We start from the raw sequence: 21,336 nt of genomic DNA, 5'->3' as shown, positions 1-21,336 counted from the left end.
TAAGGGTACCCGGCAAATTTCGGTATTTTAGGGTTCTTGAGCGCCTTTTTCAGCCGAATTCGCTGAAACTTGGTACATTGGGTTCTTATTGGATACTAAATGTCTCCACAAAAAATTATAAGTATAGGTCCATATTTTCTGGTAGCCCCCATATAACGGAACCTCCTAATTTTCAGTATTTTGGGGGTTTTGGTCGTATTTTACCGCCGAATTGGCTGTAATTTAAAGTTTTGAGTTCTTAATAGGTACCAAACCTCTCTAAAAAAAAATTATGTATATAGGTAAATTTTTTCGGGTAGCCCCCAATTTTCGGTATTTTGGGGTTCTTGAGCACGTTTTTCGCTGAACTTTGCTACATTGGGTTCTTATTGGGTCCTTAATGTCTCCACAAAAAATTATAAATATAGGTCCACTTTTTCTGGTAGCCCCTATATAATGGTACCTCCCAATTTTTAGAATTTTGGGGGTTTTGATCGTATTTTTCCGCCGAATTAGCTGTAATTTAGTATTTTGAGTTCTTAATAGGTACCAAATCTCTCTACCAAAAATTATTAATATTCGCCCCCTTTTTGGGGTAGTCCCCATATAACCCCCTTTTTTATATTAATATAGTTATCTGATATGTTCCGCGTTTTGAGTTTGGTTCTAAGACTCTAGTGTAATCATTTCACCTGCAGAGGATAGCGAGGTAAAAAATTAGAACGTAAGGTTCGATAATGACCTATAGTCGCATTTAGACCTAGCCTCTGTGGAGGTTTCAGAAGGAGTGGACCGATATTCCCCATCTTCGAATTTGAATTATCAATTAAAAATTTCTGAAATTTGTATTATGGTTTACATAATCCGATTTTAGACATGTCGGTATAGGTCCACTTTTTGGTTTGTTTCATTTATTTTCATTTCTAGTACCTGTCAGTATATCTATGGTGAAGGGTATACAAAGTTCGGCCCGGCCGAACTTAACGCTTTTTCACTTGTTTGTTGTTCGGTTTTGTTTTGATGCTAAATCTATACTATACACATACATGCAAATGCATATATAAATATGTTTACCAACCTTTCAGTGGCGGTGGCAGTGACGACTTAATTTGCTGTAACCAATAAACATCAGACATTCAATGACAGCACCCGCCTTCTTTATTCATTTATTTATTTATTTATTTATTTTTTTTTTGTTCTCTTTAATTCACGTTTTAACGATTTAGAATAGAACGATTAAATCTAAATTTTTTGCGAGCTTTTCTTACAAGTATATGCAAATCTTAAAAGCAACTGTTGTTCTATACCGAGCAAAATTTATGGCAATGCCAATTTGTGACAAAAGGAAGAATGTCGGTCAACTGAATGTATGTAAAATATCAAAATCAGACAGAGATCGACTATGTATGTAAATTTTAAAATCGGAATAAAACCAGTAAGGAAAGTAGTAAAGTCGGACTGGGCCGACTATATGATATGTATATGATATGTATCCTAACAGACGTATGTAACGTGTTTATTATATATCTCTATCTGAACTGATTTCACGGAAACTTGCCAGAGATAATTTTTATTACTTCAGTAAGTTGTGATAATCGGCCTAGCAACATCATTCTAGACTTAATTCAGTACCCTATACCAAAATTCGTGCAAATCGAAAGATATATGGGACTTTGAGCACCAATTACAAAAAATCGGACGAAAATGTATATGGGAGCTACATCTAAATCTGAACCCATTTTCACGAAACTCTGCACACATCATTCCAGACTTAATTCAGTACTCTATGCCAAATTTCATGCAAATCGAAAGATAATTAGGGACTTTGGTAGACCATTTACCTTAAATCGGGCGAAACTATATATGGGAGCTATATCTAAATCTGAACTGATTTTCACGAAACTTTACACACATCATTCTAGACCTTATTCATTACGCTGTGCCAATTTTCGTGCAAATCGAAAGATATATAGGGACTTTAGTGGACTATTTACCTAAAATCGGCCTAAACTATATATGGGAGCTATATCTAAATCTGAACCGATTTTCAAGAAACTTTGCACACATCATTCTAGACTATCGGACGAAAAATCTGAACCGATTTTTCCCAATTTCAATAGGGTTCGTCCTTGGGCCAAATAAACGAGCTGAGCCAAATTTCATCCAATTGAAGGCCACAGGTTCCCTTTTATTGAAGGCCACAGGTTCCCTTAAAGAAGACCACAAAATTTTTCATAGAAATAAATATGAAATTTTGATTGTTCTTCTGTAAGTTCGATAAGGTGATTTTATCGAAATGCAGAAGGTCTTATTATAGAAAACAAAAGGCTATTTTTTTATAGAAGAGCCTTTTTATGGAAGTCCAGAAGGCGTTCTTATAGAAAACAAGAAGGCCTTCTTATAGAATATCAGAAGGTCTCCATAAGAAGGCATTCATATAAGAGATATTCTTGAAGAAGTTCTGTAACTTTTAACAAGAAGATAAGGTGGTAAAAGACCAAAAGGATTTCATACCCTTCACCACACTGTGGTACAGGGTATTAAAAACACAAAATATTCTTATATCATTGTGCATATTTTGTAACAGGCAAAAGAATCGCGATAGACCCATGTCCGTTCGTCCATGTATTTTTGTGAGCAAAGTACAGGTCGCATTTATGATCCGAATTGGATGAAATTTGACACATCCCATTGATTTGTTTTTTATAATAAAAAGACATAAGGAAAAATACCGTATTGAAATTGGTAGAAAATACTGTAACTTTTAGACTTATACTGCAACTTGTATACCCTCACCACATATATTATTATGTCTTTGATATGTTTGTAACAGGCAAAAGGAATCGAGATAGCCCATGGTTCCTTTTGAAAATCATTAGATTTTCACGAATTTGTCCGTCCGCATTGATGTTAAATTGTAAACAAATTAAGTCGACAATCCGATGTGTGCTACAGCTCAATTTGGCCTAAGGGAAAATCGGAAAAATCGTTTCAGATTTAGATATAGCTCCCATATATATATATATATATATATATTTGGTAAATGGTGCACCAAAGTCCCTGAAAATCTTTCGATTTGCATTAGGCGAGATTTTGTGCATAGCGTACTGAATTAAGTCTCCCATATATAGACGTGTGCTAGGTTTTGTGAAATTCGGAAAATCTTTCGATTTGCACGATATAGCTCCTATATATAGTGTGTGCTAAGTTTTGTGAAAATCGGTTCAGATTTACCAATAGTCCTTCAAAATCTTTCGATTTGCACGAATTTTGGCATAGCGTACTGAATTGAGTCTAGAAAGATGTGTGCTAAGTTCAGATTTAGATATAGCTCCCATATATAGTTTCGCCCGATTTTAGGTAAAAGGTGCACTAAATATCCATAGCTAGGCCGATTGACATCGTCCAAGTTCATGTCAATTTTCCTTCGAAAAATTGACGTCTTTTAGGATACATATGTTGAATATACCCAAAGTGGTGAAGGGTATCATATAGTCGGCCCAGTCCGACTTTACTACTTTCCTTACTAGTTTTCTTTTGTTATAGTAAAAACAACAAAACAAACAAATGAAATTGTTGCAAAATAAACAATATCGAATGTTGTTAAAATGTTACGGAGTAGACCTACTGGTCTTCTATAAAAAGACTTTCTAGAGTATGGCTTCTAGAAAGAGATATTCTGCTTTTCCATAAGAAAACCATCTAGCCTTTTATAAGAATACCATCCTATAAGAAGACCTTCTGGTCTTCAAAGGAAAGGAGAAGTTGAAAGTGGAGAGATTTTTTTAGAAATGGAAACATTTTAAATAATATCAATTGTGATCTTTACAGAAGGTCATGACACCTTCATGAGTTTTCTTATAGAAACTCAAAAGTTCTTTCCATAGCTAGCCATATTTGGGGACTTTGAAATACAACTACTCCGACCGTCGTGCAAGTTGTCAGTTTACCTTAATCTTAGCTAGTTTTCTTTGTTGTCATTACCTACCGAATTGCCATGATTTTTACTGATTCTGCAAAATATACATATACATATTTATGAAAGACATTGCAAACGTAAACAATTTGCCAATGGCTTGCAATTGAAAAATTCGTTGTATGTATGAGTATGAATGTCAGTGTGCATCTTTATTACTTTTTCAAAATTCAAACAAAACTATACGGAAATATCAAGTCAAAATGAAAAGTCGAACTTAAAGAGTGTTTAACAAGTATCGTATAACTTGTGTCGATTTTAGCGTGCGGCGTCAGAAAAATGTCAAAATCAGAGCGTTACATATAGATTCGAAAGTAGGAAAATATATATTTTCGATCATAGATATCAATCGAAAAGCGTGATAGTTGTTTAAAATGTTACATTCAAGCGAAGAAGTGAAAATTCTAATAAAATGCTTTCTTTCTTCAAATATTTATGTTATATTTCGAATAGTGGAAAATATTTCGATGAAAATGAAACGACATATTTACCATTTAAAAATATTATATGTTCGGACATTTTTAAGTGTGTGCTATGTGGAAAGTCCTATGTGCTATTTACAGAAATTTCTACAAATCGAAAGGCTATACGAATTTGTAATAATGGTAAATGTTAAATAAAAAAATACTTTCACTTTTATAAGATTATAGTGGTACTGAAAAATGTGAAAAATTGGCACAGGGGCGAATTTCAAAACTGCATCCACGAAATATTGATAATTTTCTGCGAAAAATATATAACCCACCAAAAACACCGATTGCCACATCAAAAATAAAGAAAACATAAACTTGACCTTTATATTGGAACCCACATAAACAATTTCCTGGAAGAACCTAAAAAAAATTAATACACGTCGTAGATGGTCAAAATAAAAGCAACAAAAAATTATATGAAATTTGTTATATTTCAAAAAATTATATTCACCTCAATGATATTTCAAAATGAGAGCTAGAAAAATTGTACAGAACAACAGCTCTCCAGGGCTCAATAGATTTTTAGAGAAAATTTTCTCAGGCCTCCAGTGTTCAATAGACTCTATAGGGCTCAATAGATTTCTTTAGAATTTTTCTGAGCCTTTCAGGCAAAATAGATTTCTATAGAAAATTTTCTCAGGCCTCCAGTGTTCAATATACTTCTATAGATTGTTTTCTAAGTTCTCCAAGGCTCAAAATATGTCTATAGAAATATTTCTGAGTCCTTATCCTTCACCACTATGGGTATATTCAATAAATGAATGTCGCGTTTTTGAAGGACCATTAATATGAAAATGGATCCATAAACATTTTATTCTGCAACCTATACTTCTTGTTCTTCTTATTCTTCTTATAATGGGACAAAATTATGTAAATCAATTTAAAGCAAATATCAATACGGGTGTCCGATTGGATAAAAATGAGCAGTTTGGTACACCATTTACTAAAAATCGGACGGAAATATATATGGAAGCTATATCTAAATCTGGGCCGATTTTCAGGAAACTTAACACACATCATTCTAGACCTAATTCAGTACGCTATGTCAAATTTCGTGTAAATGGAAAGATATATGGGGCGGACGATAATATATATGGGAGCTATATCTAAATCTGAACCGATTTTACAGGAAACTTAACACACTTCATTCTAGATCTAATCCAGTACGCTATGCAAAATTTCGTGCAAATCGAAAGATATATACGGGCATTGGTACACCATTTACATTAAATCGGACGATAATATATATGGGAGCTATATCTAAATCTGGACCGATTTTCAGAAAACTTGACACACACCATTCTATACATAATTCAGTACGCTATGCCAAATTTCGTGTAAATCGAATGATATATAGCTGCATTGGTACACCATTTACATTAAATCGGACGAAAATATATATGGGAGCTATATATAAATCTGAAGCGATTTTCAGGAAACTTAATACACATCATTTTAGACCTAATTCATTACGCTATGCCAAATTTCGTGAAAATCGAAAATATATAGGGGCATTGGTACAACATTTACACTAAATCGGACGACAATATATATGGAAGCTATATCTAAATCTGGACCGATTTTCAGGAAATTTGACACACATCATTCTAGACCTAATTCAGTACCCTATGCCAAATTTCGTGTAAATCGAAAAATATATAGGGACATTGGTACACCATTTACATTAAATCGGACGACAATATATATGGGAGCTATATCTAAATCTGAACCGTTTTTCAGGAAATTTGACACACATCATTCTAGACCTAATTCAGTACGCTTTACCAAATTTCCACCATTTACATTAAATCGGACGATAATATACATATGGGAGCTATATCTAAATCTCAAGCGATTTTTTCCAATTTCAATAGGGTTCGTCCTTGGGCCAAATAAGTGATTTGTGCCAAATTTCATCCAATTGGAATCATAAATGCGACCTGTACTTTGTTTAACTCATACTCCAATGTACGCTTACTTATTTTATTATTATTTTCTTTAATTAAAATAATTTTAAAAATTCGTAAAACTAATGAATTGTGAAACTTTTTTCAATTTGTTTCATTTCAGATAGACTAGCTGTGATAATTATTGGTATAATAACATTAATTTTAGGCATTCTCCTAACCACAATACCATGGTTAGATTATTTCATATTAAAGGTAAATATCCAATAAATATAATTCTAGTTTTATTTCCTTGTTACTATTTTAAATATATTTTTGCTTTGCTATCATTACAGAATTTAAGGCTGTGGAACGATACGCTCAGTTATCATTATTGGCAGAGACCAGGGGTCATTCGTCTAACTAAAGTCTACATTTATAATGTCACAAATCCCGAGGGGTTTCTAAGTGGCGAAAAACCAAAGCTACAAGAGGTTGGACCTTTTGTTTATAGGTGAGTGTGTGTGTGTGTGTGCACAAAGTCTAAAAGTAATTAACCGATAGCGTAGTTATGTTTATTATTCTGAATTTGAGTTAAAATAAACTTTATACTAAGTAGGTTCTAGAACTGATCTTCACTGATGTGGAAAATGTAAACGTTTTCTCAACATAAAAAACTGTTTATGATGTCACAATTTATTGTTCTATGAGTTTCATTTTGACAACAAAAACATTTAAATATATGAAAATACAATTTTTAATTATTCGTTATAACTTATTAAAAGAAATTAAGGAGAAACACGTATAAATAATTGCCTTCTATTTAGTTCTGTTTTAAATGGCATTTCTATGAAACTAAAACTTCGTTGTTTTTGTTGTTTTCCACTTTGCTGGCAAAATGGCTGGTCATTAAAGTATGGATTAGGTCCCACATCGCATTGCACTAAAATGTAGTCAATAAATTACCAGAAAACTACACACACACCCCTATCATTATTTAACTAAGTAATCTGCTGTTATAGCACTTCGTAAATCACAATTAGCCAATGCCAGTATTTAGGCCAATTAATTGCTGAATCAGGAATAAATGGGTAAACAATGGACGGACGGTTTGTTGTAATAAAAACAACACTTTCGGAACTTAAACAAAAGGTGAACATTTAGTGCTGATTGTAATATTTATTTAATAATAACTGTTCAATTTCATAGTCTTAATACGTATGCCGGGATAAATAAAAATTAAATCTAAAATCTTAGCCCTCAATCGACCAATTAAAGATGTCTTGGCATTACAGTTCTTGGAAGCTAAACATTTTCGATGGTTTTAAATTGACCCTATATAAAGTTGTCGCTTAATTTTCGCTACATTAAAGTTCCAATCACAGTTTATTTGCACTCCAAATGACAGAAAGTACAAAATGATTGGCCTGGTCGAACTTAAGGTCGTTTTTTTTAGAATTTTTTTTTATCAAACCTAAATGGACTTAAGCCACTTTCAAAATAAACGATTCATATTTGTTTACATTTAAAAAAAAAAGATACCTCTAAATTAGTGATACAGATTTTATTTATTTATATTTCTGTAAAAAAACAAACTAAAGCAGATAATTAATTATTCGGAAACTTTTTTCGCTTTCGTTAATTTCTTGATTCCAACATTATTCTTAGAATACTAATATTCTATGAATAATGTTGGAATCAAGAAATTACAGCAATTCATTTACAACGGAATATTGAATATTTAAGGGGACCCCACCCATTCTCGGTTTCAAAAAATTTAATTATACCCTACACAACTATGTTGTCAGGGTATTATAGCTTTGTGCAGCCCCAAGAGTTTGTAACGCCGCGAAATATTGGTCCTAGACCCACCTTTAAGTATACCGATCGTCATATCTCGACTAGCTGAGTCGATCTAGACATGTGTGTCCGTCCGTCCGTCTGTCCATTATAATTTGTAAACACGATACAGGCCACAGTTATGGACCAATCTTCACGAAATTTTGCATGTAGGATGGGTTCTGGCCAATAAAGACCCCTATTGTTTCTGGTAAAGATTTAATTAATATTTAGGGGGTGAAATGGACCAAAAACTTTATTTTTGTCTGATTTTCTGGTCGCTCCAGAGGACGCAATTATGGCCCAAACATATCGAATTTTTACATGGAGAATGGGGATTGGGCCAAAGAATAACCGTGCCTGTTTTGATAAAGATTGGTCAATATTTAACGTGTCAAATGGACCCTGACCGTATGTACTCAGATGTGGGAGTTACCTTTAAATATTTTCAGGTGCTTACGTATTCAAATATTATTTAGTAACCCATTACCACCCTAGAGGGCGAAAATATAGCGCTGATCGCTTTGAAATTTTCTATGAGTTAAGGACAACGCCTGTAGTTTTCGGTGATGATCAGATAATAAAATTGGGATAAAGTGAACCGAAAACTTAATCTTTTTGGGTTTTTTTGAGTCGATATATAGGCCACAATTGAAATCAAAGCATAACAACACAACCCACGGTGAAGGTCAAGAGAGTGCAAATATTGCCCAAGATCAGAATTAGATTTTCGTGGAAGTTGTGTAGGGTATCGTATGGTCGCCCCCGTCCGACTATACTGCTCCGCTCACTGGTTTTTTTATTTTGTTTTAATTCGAACCTACACTAATTCAAGAATGTCCATATAAGTGAAAATCTCAACAATTTTTGAAAATATAGCCGATTTATTGCATTAGCATCAAGTGACAGCAAGATGGCTTCTCATGTAGCTAAGATAAAGCCACTCGGTGGAGATCTTCCTTATTTTTGAACTTAGTTTGTGGTCAAAAATAGGTGATTTTCCAAAAAACAAAAATTCAAAGTTCCGCCATTTTTTTAATCGTTGTGCGATGTCAATAATCTTAGTTCATACGAGAATCAGATATGTAATCTTTCTAACACCGTTGGAATTTTCGGATTCCGATGTTCCAGCGAGGAGCCAGTAAAAATAAAGACTTTTCTTTGATCACAAAAGACAACAACAAAACAAGAACAAATTTTTTTGTAAATTATTTTTCTTCCTTTTTAAATCTTCAAATATATATCGACGCCTCCGAACCATAGTGTGCTAAGTCGACTTAGCCTGTTTTAGCATGTTTTAGATACTACGGTCCTTAATTTAAATTCTCTGAAATTTTGGTAATCATCGGCCAATCCAAACCAAAGTTATAGGCAAAAATGTACTTAGCATGGCACGTAAGATTTAAGAAACTTCCATACTTTGAGAGCTTCTGCTGAAAAACTCACTTTTCAGACTTAGCATACTATTCTTCGGAGGCGTCGATATGTGCAAAGTTGCAAACCTTAACAAGCATTGGTATTCATTTACCAGCTTATTTAAAATCTTAAAAAAAATCGTGAATGGAGGGGGTTCCCTTAAGAAAAAAAATAATTTTTTATAGTGTGGGGTTTGGTTTCTTGGTTTCTCATGAAATCTGGAAATCCTTGCATTTTAGATAGTTATTTTTTTGCAAAAAAAAGAGGAATATTTTTGTCTAAAATCTTAACTCTTAATTGACCAATTGAAGAGGTCTTTGGCAAAGTTCTCGCTTAATTTTCGCTACATTAAATTTGCGATCACAATTTTTAATGATAAAGCTTCCGATCATTTTACGAGAGAAATATTTGTTTGTAAGAAAGATACCTTCAACTTTACTCTAAATTAGTGATACCGATTTGAATTAATTATATTTCTGTAACAACATACTAAACAGATAAATAATTATTCAGAAACGTATTTCCCTTTCTTAATCCAATTTCTTGATTCCAGCACTATTCGTAGAATACTAAAACCTATTGTAATTACAATTACAGAACTTTTTTTGCATTTGAACGATAAATTATAACATGGCACCGGCAATTCATTTACAACTGAATATTGAATAATTTATAAAGTTAGTAGTTTGTAATTTTATTTCCTCTCCCTATTACTAGCTGCATAAAAATGTTAATTTGTTATCATTACTTAATAACAGTTTCTCGACTTTTTGAATGGCATTTCTAATAGAACTAAGAAATGATTTATAGTAATCATAAGAGATTCAAAATTTTCCAGTGCAATGGAAATTTATTCTCTAACCTCATTGAGATTATATGTGATGCGGTTAAATGCAAAATTTATTTGCAAATTAAATTTACATAGAATGACATATAGTTAATATTCAACGACAAAATGGGTTAAAGGTAACCCGGATTTAGTTAAACAACATTTCAATTAAACGAAAATAAAAAAAAATCACTTGATTAGTCCTTTCCTTACTATTTCCAAATAAGGCATTAAAAATAAAGATACTAGAATATACGTCACACGTCTTCTCCACATTTTTGTTTCTAAATATAAACACCTTTTGGGAAATATCCCCACCAACATCATATATTAATTTTAGCACGTTTTTGTATAATTAATTATCGCAACACAATATTGACAATATTTCCTGTAATAGCCAACCCAATAAGATTAATGTGACAAAAAATATTTACTTTTAAAAACAAAACAAAAGGTGTCAAATAGTCGCCTTAACACCCACAAAACAATTGCGATCTTATAAGAAACAAATTGTTTAGTTTTTGTTGTTTTTGGTTAGCATAATTTAACCACAACAAACCAGAGTACAAATATCTCAAACAAAAAAGCCTCAAAAGACAGACAAATGGCCAAACAAGCAAACACTCGATCCACAACAATAGCAGGGCAGTTAAATAGTAAAACTAAGTTATGAACCACAAACGTTTAAAAGCCACCACCACCACGAGTTTAACTAGAAAACATTTAATGCCCGGCTAGGTATCACATAAAAAAAAAAAACAAAACGAAGTTGTTAACAAACGCTGGGCAATTGGCGCTTGACAGTTTTGTTTGTTTACATGTGCTTTACCTTTGGGGCGCAGCAGCAACAGCAGTACTTCGAGTGATTTAATATGATTTTTATTAAGACATTTAAATAATCACGGACACACTCGCGCTCACTCTCATACATAACTGAGGATGGTGTTGATGATGAACGATGGTTGGTGATGGGCGCATGCGCATATGCTCGCCTTCAACAGATAAATCTACTGACTCATGGCGACACACGCACATACACACTGTGGATATTGCCTTAGTGATTATGGTGATTTACCCGAATGGAGGAAGGATGACAACCTACTGAGTCATAGTGATATATAAATGTTGACAGTTATTGCCATAACGGCATGTGCTTTGCGTTTTACAAAATATTCCAGCATTCATAGTTTTAGTTTTGTAATTGGCTAAAGGATCGTAAACATTTTTTTATTTAATTTTAATTTTTTTTATAAAAATATTATTATTTAGCCATTAAGAAATCCACAGGAGTAGTGTTTTGTTTTTAATCGTGGGCATCAAAAAAAATTACATACTATTGTTAATATGTATGTCGCAGTAATTGTAATTGCTTGCGTCAAAACTATTATTATTTTGACCTTGACATTTATACATAATGTACAACAGTACATAAAAATGTCAGGTGATCAGGCAATATGGCACAATACACCACTTTGGGTATATTGGAAGTAATTTAAAAAATATATATTAGACCATATCCGGGAGCTATATCTGAATCTGATCCAATTTAAGGGGACTCAACTCATTCTCGAATTAAAATTTCGGCAATTTTCAATCGGTCGACAAAAAAACTTTGCATACATGTATTTAAATATTTAAATAAACCAGTGAGCGGAGCAGTATAGTCGGACAGGGCCGACCATACGATACCCTACACAACTACCACGAAAATCACACTTTCGGCGGTTCTATATTCTGAGCCTGGGCAATATTTCGTGATATTTGCACCCTTTTCACAGATTATAGATCAACAACTATTTCTAAGCCTTGCATATTTTCCAAAATGTTTTTTTCTTGGAGAGAATAAAAAGAATAAATAGAATAAAAAATTGGTCACTTTAGGTTTTGGTTGATTTGACCCTCCGAAAATTGACCGATCATCATCTAAAAAGCCGCTCTAAGTATTTGGTCAGATCCCCTTCACCTTGTAAAATATATGATGTTCTGTATATAATAATTGCCTCTAAAGCGACTAGAAAATCTGACAAAATTAAAGTTTTCGGTTCATTGCACCCCCTAAATGAAATCTCAACTTCACCGAAAACTATAAGCGTCGTCCTTGACCATAATCGGAACTTCATGTACAATTTCAAAGCGATCAGCGAGACATTTCCGTCCTCTAATGGAGTAATAGTAATAATATGCACATAGTCACCTTTACTTAATTACGTATAACTCCCGCATCGGAGTACATACAGCCATATAATTGGGTTCAATTTGAAGGTCAACAACTCATCTTGGACATACTATCAACATCTCGAATATATGTCCTTCAGGAGCAAGTATATACGTCCCAGAATAAAAATTTTGTAATTTTTCACACAAAAGTCAGGGTCCATTTGACCCGCTAAATATTGACCGATCTTTATCAAAACAGGTATGCTTATTCTTAGCCCCGATCCCCTTCTCCATGTAAAATTTCACGATGTTCGCGCCGTAATTGCGGCCTCTGGAGCGACCAGAAAAACCGACAAAAAATTAGTATTTGGTCCATTTCATCCCCTAAATATTAACCGATCTTTATCAAAAACAATAGGGGTCTTCATTGGCCAGAACCCATCCTACATGCAAAATTTCGTGAAGATTGGTCCATAACTGTGGCTTGTATCGTGTTTACAAATTATAATGGACAGACGGACGGACGGACGGACGGACACACATGTCTAGATCGACTCAGCTAGTCGAGATATGACGATCGGTATACTTAAAGGTGGGTCTAGGACCAATATTTCGCGGCGTTACAAACTTTTGGGGCTGCACAAAGCTATAATACCCTGACAACATAGTTGTGTAGGGTATAAAAAGAACAAAATACATTGACAAAACTTTGTTGTTGGCTCCATCTTTTCCGAATCCGAATCTCAAAATACGATCGCAATTAGAAAGAGTACATATCTGGCTCCGGTATGAACTATTATTATTGACTTCGCTCGAAATTTTTCAAAACCACACTGTGGTACAGGGTATTATGTCTTTGTGCATATGTTTGTAACATGCAAAAGGAAACGAGATAGACACATGGTTTATTTTGAGAATATGCATAGAAGCACTTTTTAAGTCGATTTATGCATGTCCGTCCTTCTGTCTGCCCATGTCAAATTGTAAACAAAGTACAGGTCGCAGTTATGATTCGAATTGGATGAAATTTGGCACAGGTTACTTATTTGGCCCAAGAACGAACCCTATTGAAATTGGAAAAAATCGCTTAAGATTTAGATATAGCTCCCATATATATTATCGTCCGATTTAATGTAAATGGTGTCCAATGTCCCTATATATCTTTCGATTTACACGAAATTTGGCATAGCGTACTGAATTAGGTCTAGAATGATCTGTGTCAAGGTTCCTGAAAATCGGTCCAGATTTAGATATAGCTCCCATATATATTTTCGTCCGAATTAATGTAAATGGTGTACCAATGCCCGATTTGTACGAAATGTGGCTTAGCGTATTGAATAAGGTCTAGAATGATGTGTGTCAAGTTTCCTGAAAATCGGTCCAGATTTAGATATAGCTCCCATTTATATTTTCGTCCGATTTTATATAAACGGTGTATCAAAGTCCCTATATATCTTTCGATTTGCACGAAATTTGGCATAGCGTAATGAATTAGGTCTAGAATTATGTGTGTTGAGTTTCCCGAAAATCGGCCCAGATTTAGATATAGCTTCCATATATATGTTCATCCGATTTAATCCAAATGGTGTACCAATGTCCCTATATATCTGTCGATTTACACAGAATTTGGCACAGCGTACTGAATTAGGTCTAAAAATCGGTCCAGATTAAGATATATATTTCCGTCCGTCCGAATGGTGTACCAAACTACTCATTTTTATCCAATCGGACACCCGTATTGATATTTGCTTTAAATTGATTTACATAATTTTGTCCCATTATAAGAAGAAGAACAAGAAGTATAGGTTGCAGAATAAAATGTTTATGGATCCATTTTCATATTAATGGTCCTTCAAAAACGCGACATCTGTTAGGATTCATCTATTGAATATACCCAAAGTAGTGAAGGGTATCATATAGTTTGCATCAAGTTCGTTATAACCGAATTAAACTAAATGAAAACTGAGAGTGTAAATAGTTCGTTATGAAAAAAGTTCGCTATATCCGTAATTCACTATAAGAGTAAAAAATTCGTATGAAAAATCAGACCTAAAACTCAGGACCAGGTAATGTGTTCGCGGAACAAGTCTAGTTTAGGGGCTCCACTCGGATCGCTTTGAAATTTTTACCGTAAGTAGTCCTTGTTCAGCTGATTACAGTGATATATATATTTCATGTGGGGGAAATGCGTACTTTCCGAGATATGGGCCTTGAAAGTTCGGAGCATATCTTGATTAAAACGGCAGTTTTACTAATCCCACAAAGGCAATATGGGTATCATTTTAAAGCTTATAAAGAGAACTTTCCCAAAAAAGCATAAACATAGAAAGCCGGGCATGATTTCTCGTGTTTCCAATTTAAGTAGCCGGCTTAAGACTTTCACCTATGGACAAGCGCATACATGGCTACGCAATTCAAATCCTTTTTTAAGAGCAATTTCAGAATCAAATTTATGGTTTTTAAGTAGGCGGCCTTCGGCCGGGGCTTAAGACTTTCACCTATGGACAGGCGCATATATGGCTGCGTAGCCATGTATGCGCCTTTTTTAGATCAATTTTTTAGAGCTATCCTTTTTCAAGAGCAATTTCCGAATCAAATTTATGGTTTTTAAGTAGCCGACATTTGGCCGGGGGTTAAGACTTTCACCTATGGACAGGTGCATACATGGCTACGCAATCCAAATCCTTTTTAAGAGTAATTTCAGAATCAAAATTATGGTTTTTAAGTAGACTTTCACCTATGGACAGGCGCATACATATAGATTCTATTGATATATTCTTTATTTAGTTTTAAAGCACTATCCAAATCCTTTTAAAATGATACCCATATTGCTTTGGTGGCATTAGTAAAACTGCCGTTTTAACCAAGATATGCTCCGAATGCTCAAGGCCCATATCGCGGGAAGTATGCATTTCCCCCACATAAAATATATATATATATCACTGTAATCAGCTCAACGAGGACTACTAACGGTAGTCCGGTCAAAGCGATCCAAGTGGGGCCCCTAAACTAGACTTAAGCCAAAAAAAGGTAAACTTGTTATTAGAATTTCGAGGCTTTTTTACTGAATTGGTGCGAAGTGGGTTACACAGATTGCAACTGACCACATTTTTTCTATATCACATTTCGCTATCGTCCATTTTACTTTTGTCAAGAATTTAACCTTAAAACTTCCCTTCAATAGTACTTGTGTATACAAAATATTAAAATTTTTATCAAAAATATTATGCACATATCAAGGTTCGTTACAAAAAAAAGAAGAAAAAAACGTTTACATGACCCTACCAACAAATGTAAATGGATTCCGGCCATTCCAACAATAAGTACCTCAATTGCTAGATTTAACACCAACAATACGACTTGTTTCAAATGGAAACGAAAAATATTAAAATCCCGCCTCGGTCTTGTTGCTACGAATCAAGAGCTGAAATAATTAAAACATAAACATCTGGATACGTAATGGCCTTTAAATGAATTTTTTATTTAATTTTTATTTTTTTGTTTAAATGAACTTGACATTCGTACGCGCTGATGTGTTGTATGTTAAGCTTTATATCGAAAAGGCGGTTATATTGCGTTTGTCATTAGGTTTGTAGTGCAATTCGAATTTTTTTTATTGTTGGGGTCGAAACCCCCCCAACATTTGGCATGAATTAGATAATTTTGATAAATATACATTTCGTATTCATGAGGCATCCCGGAAGAGAAGTCACATCTTACTTCCATATGGTAGGGAGTATATCAATGTCGACCTGCTGCCATGCTTTACTTAAGCAATTATCTTAGCTTATCACGATTTTTTATTTTTCTTTGACATTACAAAATAGCATCATAAAGGGTTTTACATACCATCATGTCACAAACTGGCATTTATATTTATTTTTAGAAACATTTCAGTTTTCGATTTAAATTAATATGTTGTTGTTTTTATTTCAAGAAACAAAATAGAAAATGTTATTTTTAGTTTTACTGAAAATTTTAATAATAATATAATTATACAATTTTTTTATTTTTCAGGGAAGACATGCAAAAGGTGAACGTTAAGTTTCACGACAATTTCACAGTGTCATATCAGCACAAAAAAATCTTAGAATTTGTTCCTGAATTAAGTATTGACAAGAATACACCAATTGTCACACCTAACATACCTCTACTGGTAAGTAACCCATCGACGAATGAACACACCCACATAGCCGCGAAATGAGTTGCAGGTTATTTGTCTTTTCGTCATATGTCGAATGACGTGTAGGGCCGAACAGTCATTGAATTAAGTAAAATAGGCGTAGTTGTCTCGTATTTATCATCCTAAAAATCATCTCAATCATCATTTGAGTGTGTTGACAGGTATTTGACAGCGACAAGGCTGAACTGAAATGATGTTTTTATTTAATTTGAGAAGTTTTATTAATGGGACATAAAAACAATATTAGCACACTTTCAAAAAAAAAAAAACTATAAATCTTAAATGACCTTATAGTAATGATGTTGTTTCTGTAGTTAATTTTTTGTAGATTGATAGCTTGTCATTAATTTATTAGAATTATTCAATAAGTTGAAAAAAATAACAATTACATACTAATAGGAAAATAAATCAGAAGACATCGATTTTTTTGATATTAAAAATTTTAAATTTTAAAAAATTTAAAATTTCAGTATCATACATTATAAGAAATAATGAAAAGTTTACAAAAATAAACAGTTAAGAAAAAATCGAGAATAGTTTTTTGGATATAAAAGTGTGGGCAAATCTGCAAAATTTTCCCTATATCCTAAATATTCGAAATCCTCTTTTTTCCAGACATTAACCAGCTTAAGTCCCAAATTGGGTTACGTATTATCGAAAACAATATCTGTCATATTGACGGCTGCCAAATTTAAACCATTTATTAATGTAACAGCTGAACAACTGGTGTTCGGCTATGATGATCCGCTGGTAACGCTGGCACACAAATTCTATCCGAAACATTTGAGACCTGGCGAACGAATGGGATTATTAATTGCAGTAAGTAATTGCATTTGTTTTCATTATAAATAAAACTAATTATATTTACCTTGTAGCGCAACGGTACCTTATCAGAAGTGTCCTCGATTAAGACTGGTTACTTGGGTATGCAGGATTTCGGTTATATTGATCGTCTAAATGGTAACGATCATTTTCCCCAATGGGACGAAGAACCATGCACCCGAATTGCCGGTTCGGAGGGTTCTTTCTTCCCACCACGAGATCTAACAAAATCGGATATGGTTTATGTCTACGATAAGGATTTGTGCCGTGTCATACCATTGAAATATGAGAAGTCAGTTGAAAAGGATGGTAAGTTGGCGGAAAAAATAAAATATCAATATTTTTAAGAACTATCAATTACATGACTTTTAGATAATCGTCGATGAAAGAAGTATTGGAGACTATCCGACAGTCGTGGCTCTAACATGGCTTTTTAAAAACAAATTTTAGGTCTACCGGACTATCAAGGGTCTGATTTGAATTTAATGATTATTCAGCAACATTTCAAAACAGGAATTCGTAAAAAAACAAATTAAAAAAATACCTTAAACAAAATTTTAAATTTTTTGAGAATATATTTTTTATTTACCAGGTATCTGTAATGCTAAATTACAGCCTCTTAGGTAGAAAAATGTGCCTAAAGCTATAAACTTAAAAAAATTGGCCTGCATCATTATCGAAATGACATATTATTTCCACTTCGGTGAGAAAACCGGAATTAGACCCCATATAGCTTCGAGGTGGCTTGCGACGAAATTTCCATTAACGAATTGGAAATGTCCTCAGAAAAGGTATTCGCCTCCTTACAGGATGGTCTCGTCTTGAAATAATTTACGAACTAAAATAGTTTTGATTTCGTCCAGTGACGCTCAAAAGGAACATTAAAAAAGGAAGATCCAAAGGACTTCTAATTCGAAGATTAGGGGGTTTTCTTATTAGAAGATCAGGAACTCTTCTTATTAGAATACCAAGAAGTATTCTTAATAGAAAAATAAGAGTTAAGATTAGAAGAACAAGAGGTCTTGTTATTTGAAGACCAATTGATCTTTATGTTACAATACCAATTTGACAAGGCTAATATGTCCTCCAATAAGAAGACCATTAAGTATTCTTATTAGTGGAACAATGGATTTTCTTATTAGGCGACCAATAGGTCTTCTCGGACGACGAATACGTTTTCTTTAAAGAATACCAAGGGACCTTCTTATTAAAATATAAAGAGGTGTACTTATTAGAATTTCTTTTTAGAATGTCAAGAAGTCTTTTTCAACATAAGACTAAGAGATCTAATTAGAAGACCAATTTGTCTTTATGTTAGGAGACTTCTTATTAAAATGTCTTGTTAGAAGACCAATTTATTAAAAGGCCAATAAGATGTCCATTGGGTGTTCTTATTAGAGGAACAATGGGGTTTCTTATTAGGCGACAAATAGGTCTTCACGGAGGACGAATATGTCTTCTTTCAAGTATACCAAGGAACCGTCTTATTAAAATATAAAGAGGCCAACTTATTAAAACTTCTTATCTGAAAACCAAAATATCTTCCAATTAGAAGATTAATATACGAAAAATAGCTTATTACTGGAGGCCAGGATGAGTTCTTATTGGAAAACCCATAAATATTCTTATTAGAAGACCAATATAACTTCGTATTAGAACCACATAAGACCATCCATTTAGAATCCCAATAAGAAGATCAGAATATCAGAGGTAAGTAGAAGACCTCTTAGTCCTCCAATTAGAAAGCCAAGATGACCTTTAAATCAAATCTTATGATTAAAGCTATCTACATACCGCTCGGATTTCTTAGATATCCAATGATGGGTAGCCTAAGTTTGAAAGTTTCTGCAGCCGTCTTCAGATCGCGTACAATATCATTGCTATAAAGTGTCCTGGAAAGCTGACTTACATATATACAGAAAATTATCAATATAGGTCAATGTATTGACATAGCCTCCATATAAGGGTAGAGTCTCATTGTCAGAATTTTGAAGGTTTTAGCCACATATTCCCTATGTAAGGACAGTAATTTGGCATTCCAGGATATTGGAGGGTAAAACACATTTTTGGATTTTTTTCTATATAGGTTCAAGTTTTATTATAGCCCTCACATAAAGGTATTATTAGGTTCCAACCGAAATCGGATTCTTGCTGAATAGAGTATAAAATTTTCAGCCCGGACGAACTTAATTAATTATGTTTTTAATTGCTTGATGCTATAATCGTAGATTTTTTTTAAAAATGTATTTTTTATGTTCTTTTATATCTATATTTATTTTCCCAGGTTTAAATGCTGATTTATATAAATTACCCGAAAACAGTTATGGAGATGCGGAGAGTAATCCCGAAAATAAATGTTATGATACCAAAGACTATAATGCCTTGAAGGGTTTACAAAATATTAGTCCTTGCCAGTATGGTGCTCCCGTCTATCTATCGAATCCACATTTCTATCAGGCGGACCCACAATTATTGGAGACTGTAGAAGGTTTGTCACCAAATCCCGATGAGCATGAAACTTATTTTAAAATACAACCGGTATGAAACAACTTTTTTGATGTTATATAATTTGTAAAATATTAATTTGTTATTGTTGTTTGTATTTTCTTACAGAAACTCGGTGTACCCTTGGAGGGTAAAGTTCGCATCCAATTGAATCTGAGAGTTACCCAGGCGAAACACATTTTCCCCGTCAAGGATTTTCGCAGTTTTATGTTTCCCGTTATGTGGCTGGAGGAGGGAATTTCTGATCTGACACCACCGATACGACGATGGATTTATTTGGCCACCGTTTTCGCACCAACCGTTATACCCATTGGCTCGTATCTGATGATAGCTGGTGGGGCAATTGCCATAATTTATGTGTTCCTGCGTGCCTATCAGAATTATGTGTTTGCCCATGATCCGACCTTGGAAATATTGGAGATGGGCAGACGTTCATTAAGACGTAGCAGTACATTTATAGCTCATCATCAACATCGCTTTATGCATCGCGAATCATATACCCTGCTCAGGGCGACATCGACAAATAGCAGCAATACAAATAATGCCAGCACAGAACATAGTGGTGGGGTTGGTTGTAATAGTAATAATAGGAGGGGGAGTCGGGTGGATATTTCCGCTGAACCAACAACAGACAATGAAGTGCTCATTTTAACGACCAATAGCAGCGATTCTAGTTCATAGTAGATAGAATGGTTAGAGAATTAGGAAAACGAGAAAACAGAAATCAAAAGACATTCGTTTAAATGTATATTTATGATTTGGGTATTTATGGACCTAAATCAGAAAGAACAATGTACATATGTATAACTGAAATATGTTAGTTTATCTAGTTAAGAACAATTTTTTGTGCACGTAGGAGCAGACAACAGCAATTAATTGTGATGTAATTTTTAAAAAATGACAATATTTTTAGTGTTAAAGAACTTCTTTTTAACAAAGTCTTAGTTTAAGGCAGTAATCCTGTTAGCACGATATGATAGAAAGTTTGTGTGTACGTGGATGTTTGCATGTGTGAGTATTTGCGTGTCTGTCATAGAGATTACATGAATCTCAGCATCGTAAAAAATCAAATCAACCACTTAGAGTTCAAAAGTGGCAAGTCCACTTTTTACGTATTTTGTAATAATTGCAAATAGATGTAAAAACTGGACTTGGCACTTTCGAATTTTACACTCAAGATATTTGTTAAATATTTTTTATTAATCTTTTAAATATAGATATTATAAATATTTTCTATTTTTTTATAATTTAATTTTGTCTAGTAAATATCT

General features: G+C 33.6%; 1 protein-coding gene across 1 annotated transcript; it reads left to right on the top strand.

Annotated features, from left to right (window-relative positions):
- Positions 1 to 6,494: 6,494 nt before the first annotated feature.
- Positions 6,495 to 20,746, top strand: LOC133331008 (scavenger receptor class B member 1; the record flags this gene model as incomplete). Its single annotated transcript, XM_061539446.1, has 7 exons — positions 6,495 to 6,590; positions 6,671 to 6,828; positions 16,573 to 16,711; positions 17,354 to 17,557; positions 17,614 to 17,869; positions 19,845 to 20,098; positions 20,174 to 20,746. Coding segments are annotated over 7 exons (1,680 nt in total), but the record flags the coding sequence as incomplete, so codon positions are not given.
- Between the last annotated feature and the right edge of the window lie 590 nt (positions 20,747 to 21,336).

Source organism: Musca vetustissima, unplaced genomic scaffold (assembly GCF_032173495.1).
Source record: "Musca vetustissima isolate MV318-11 ecotype Yass unplaced genomic scaffold, APGP_CSIRO_Mvet_v1 utg80434, whole genome shotgun sequence".
In the NCBI taxonomy this organism is placed as follows: domain Eukaryota; kingdom Metazoa; phylum Arthropoda; class Insecta; order Diptera; family Muscidae; genus Musca; species Musca vetustissima.
Note: the sequence above shows the minus strand (reverse complement) of the source record. Positions and strands in the feature narration are given on the sequence as shown.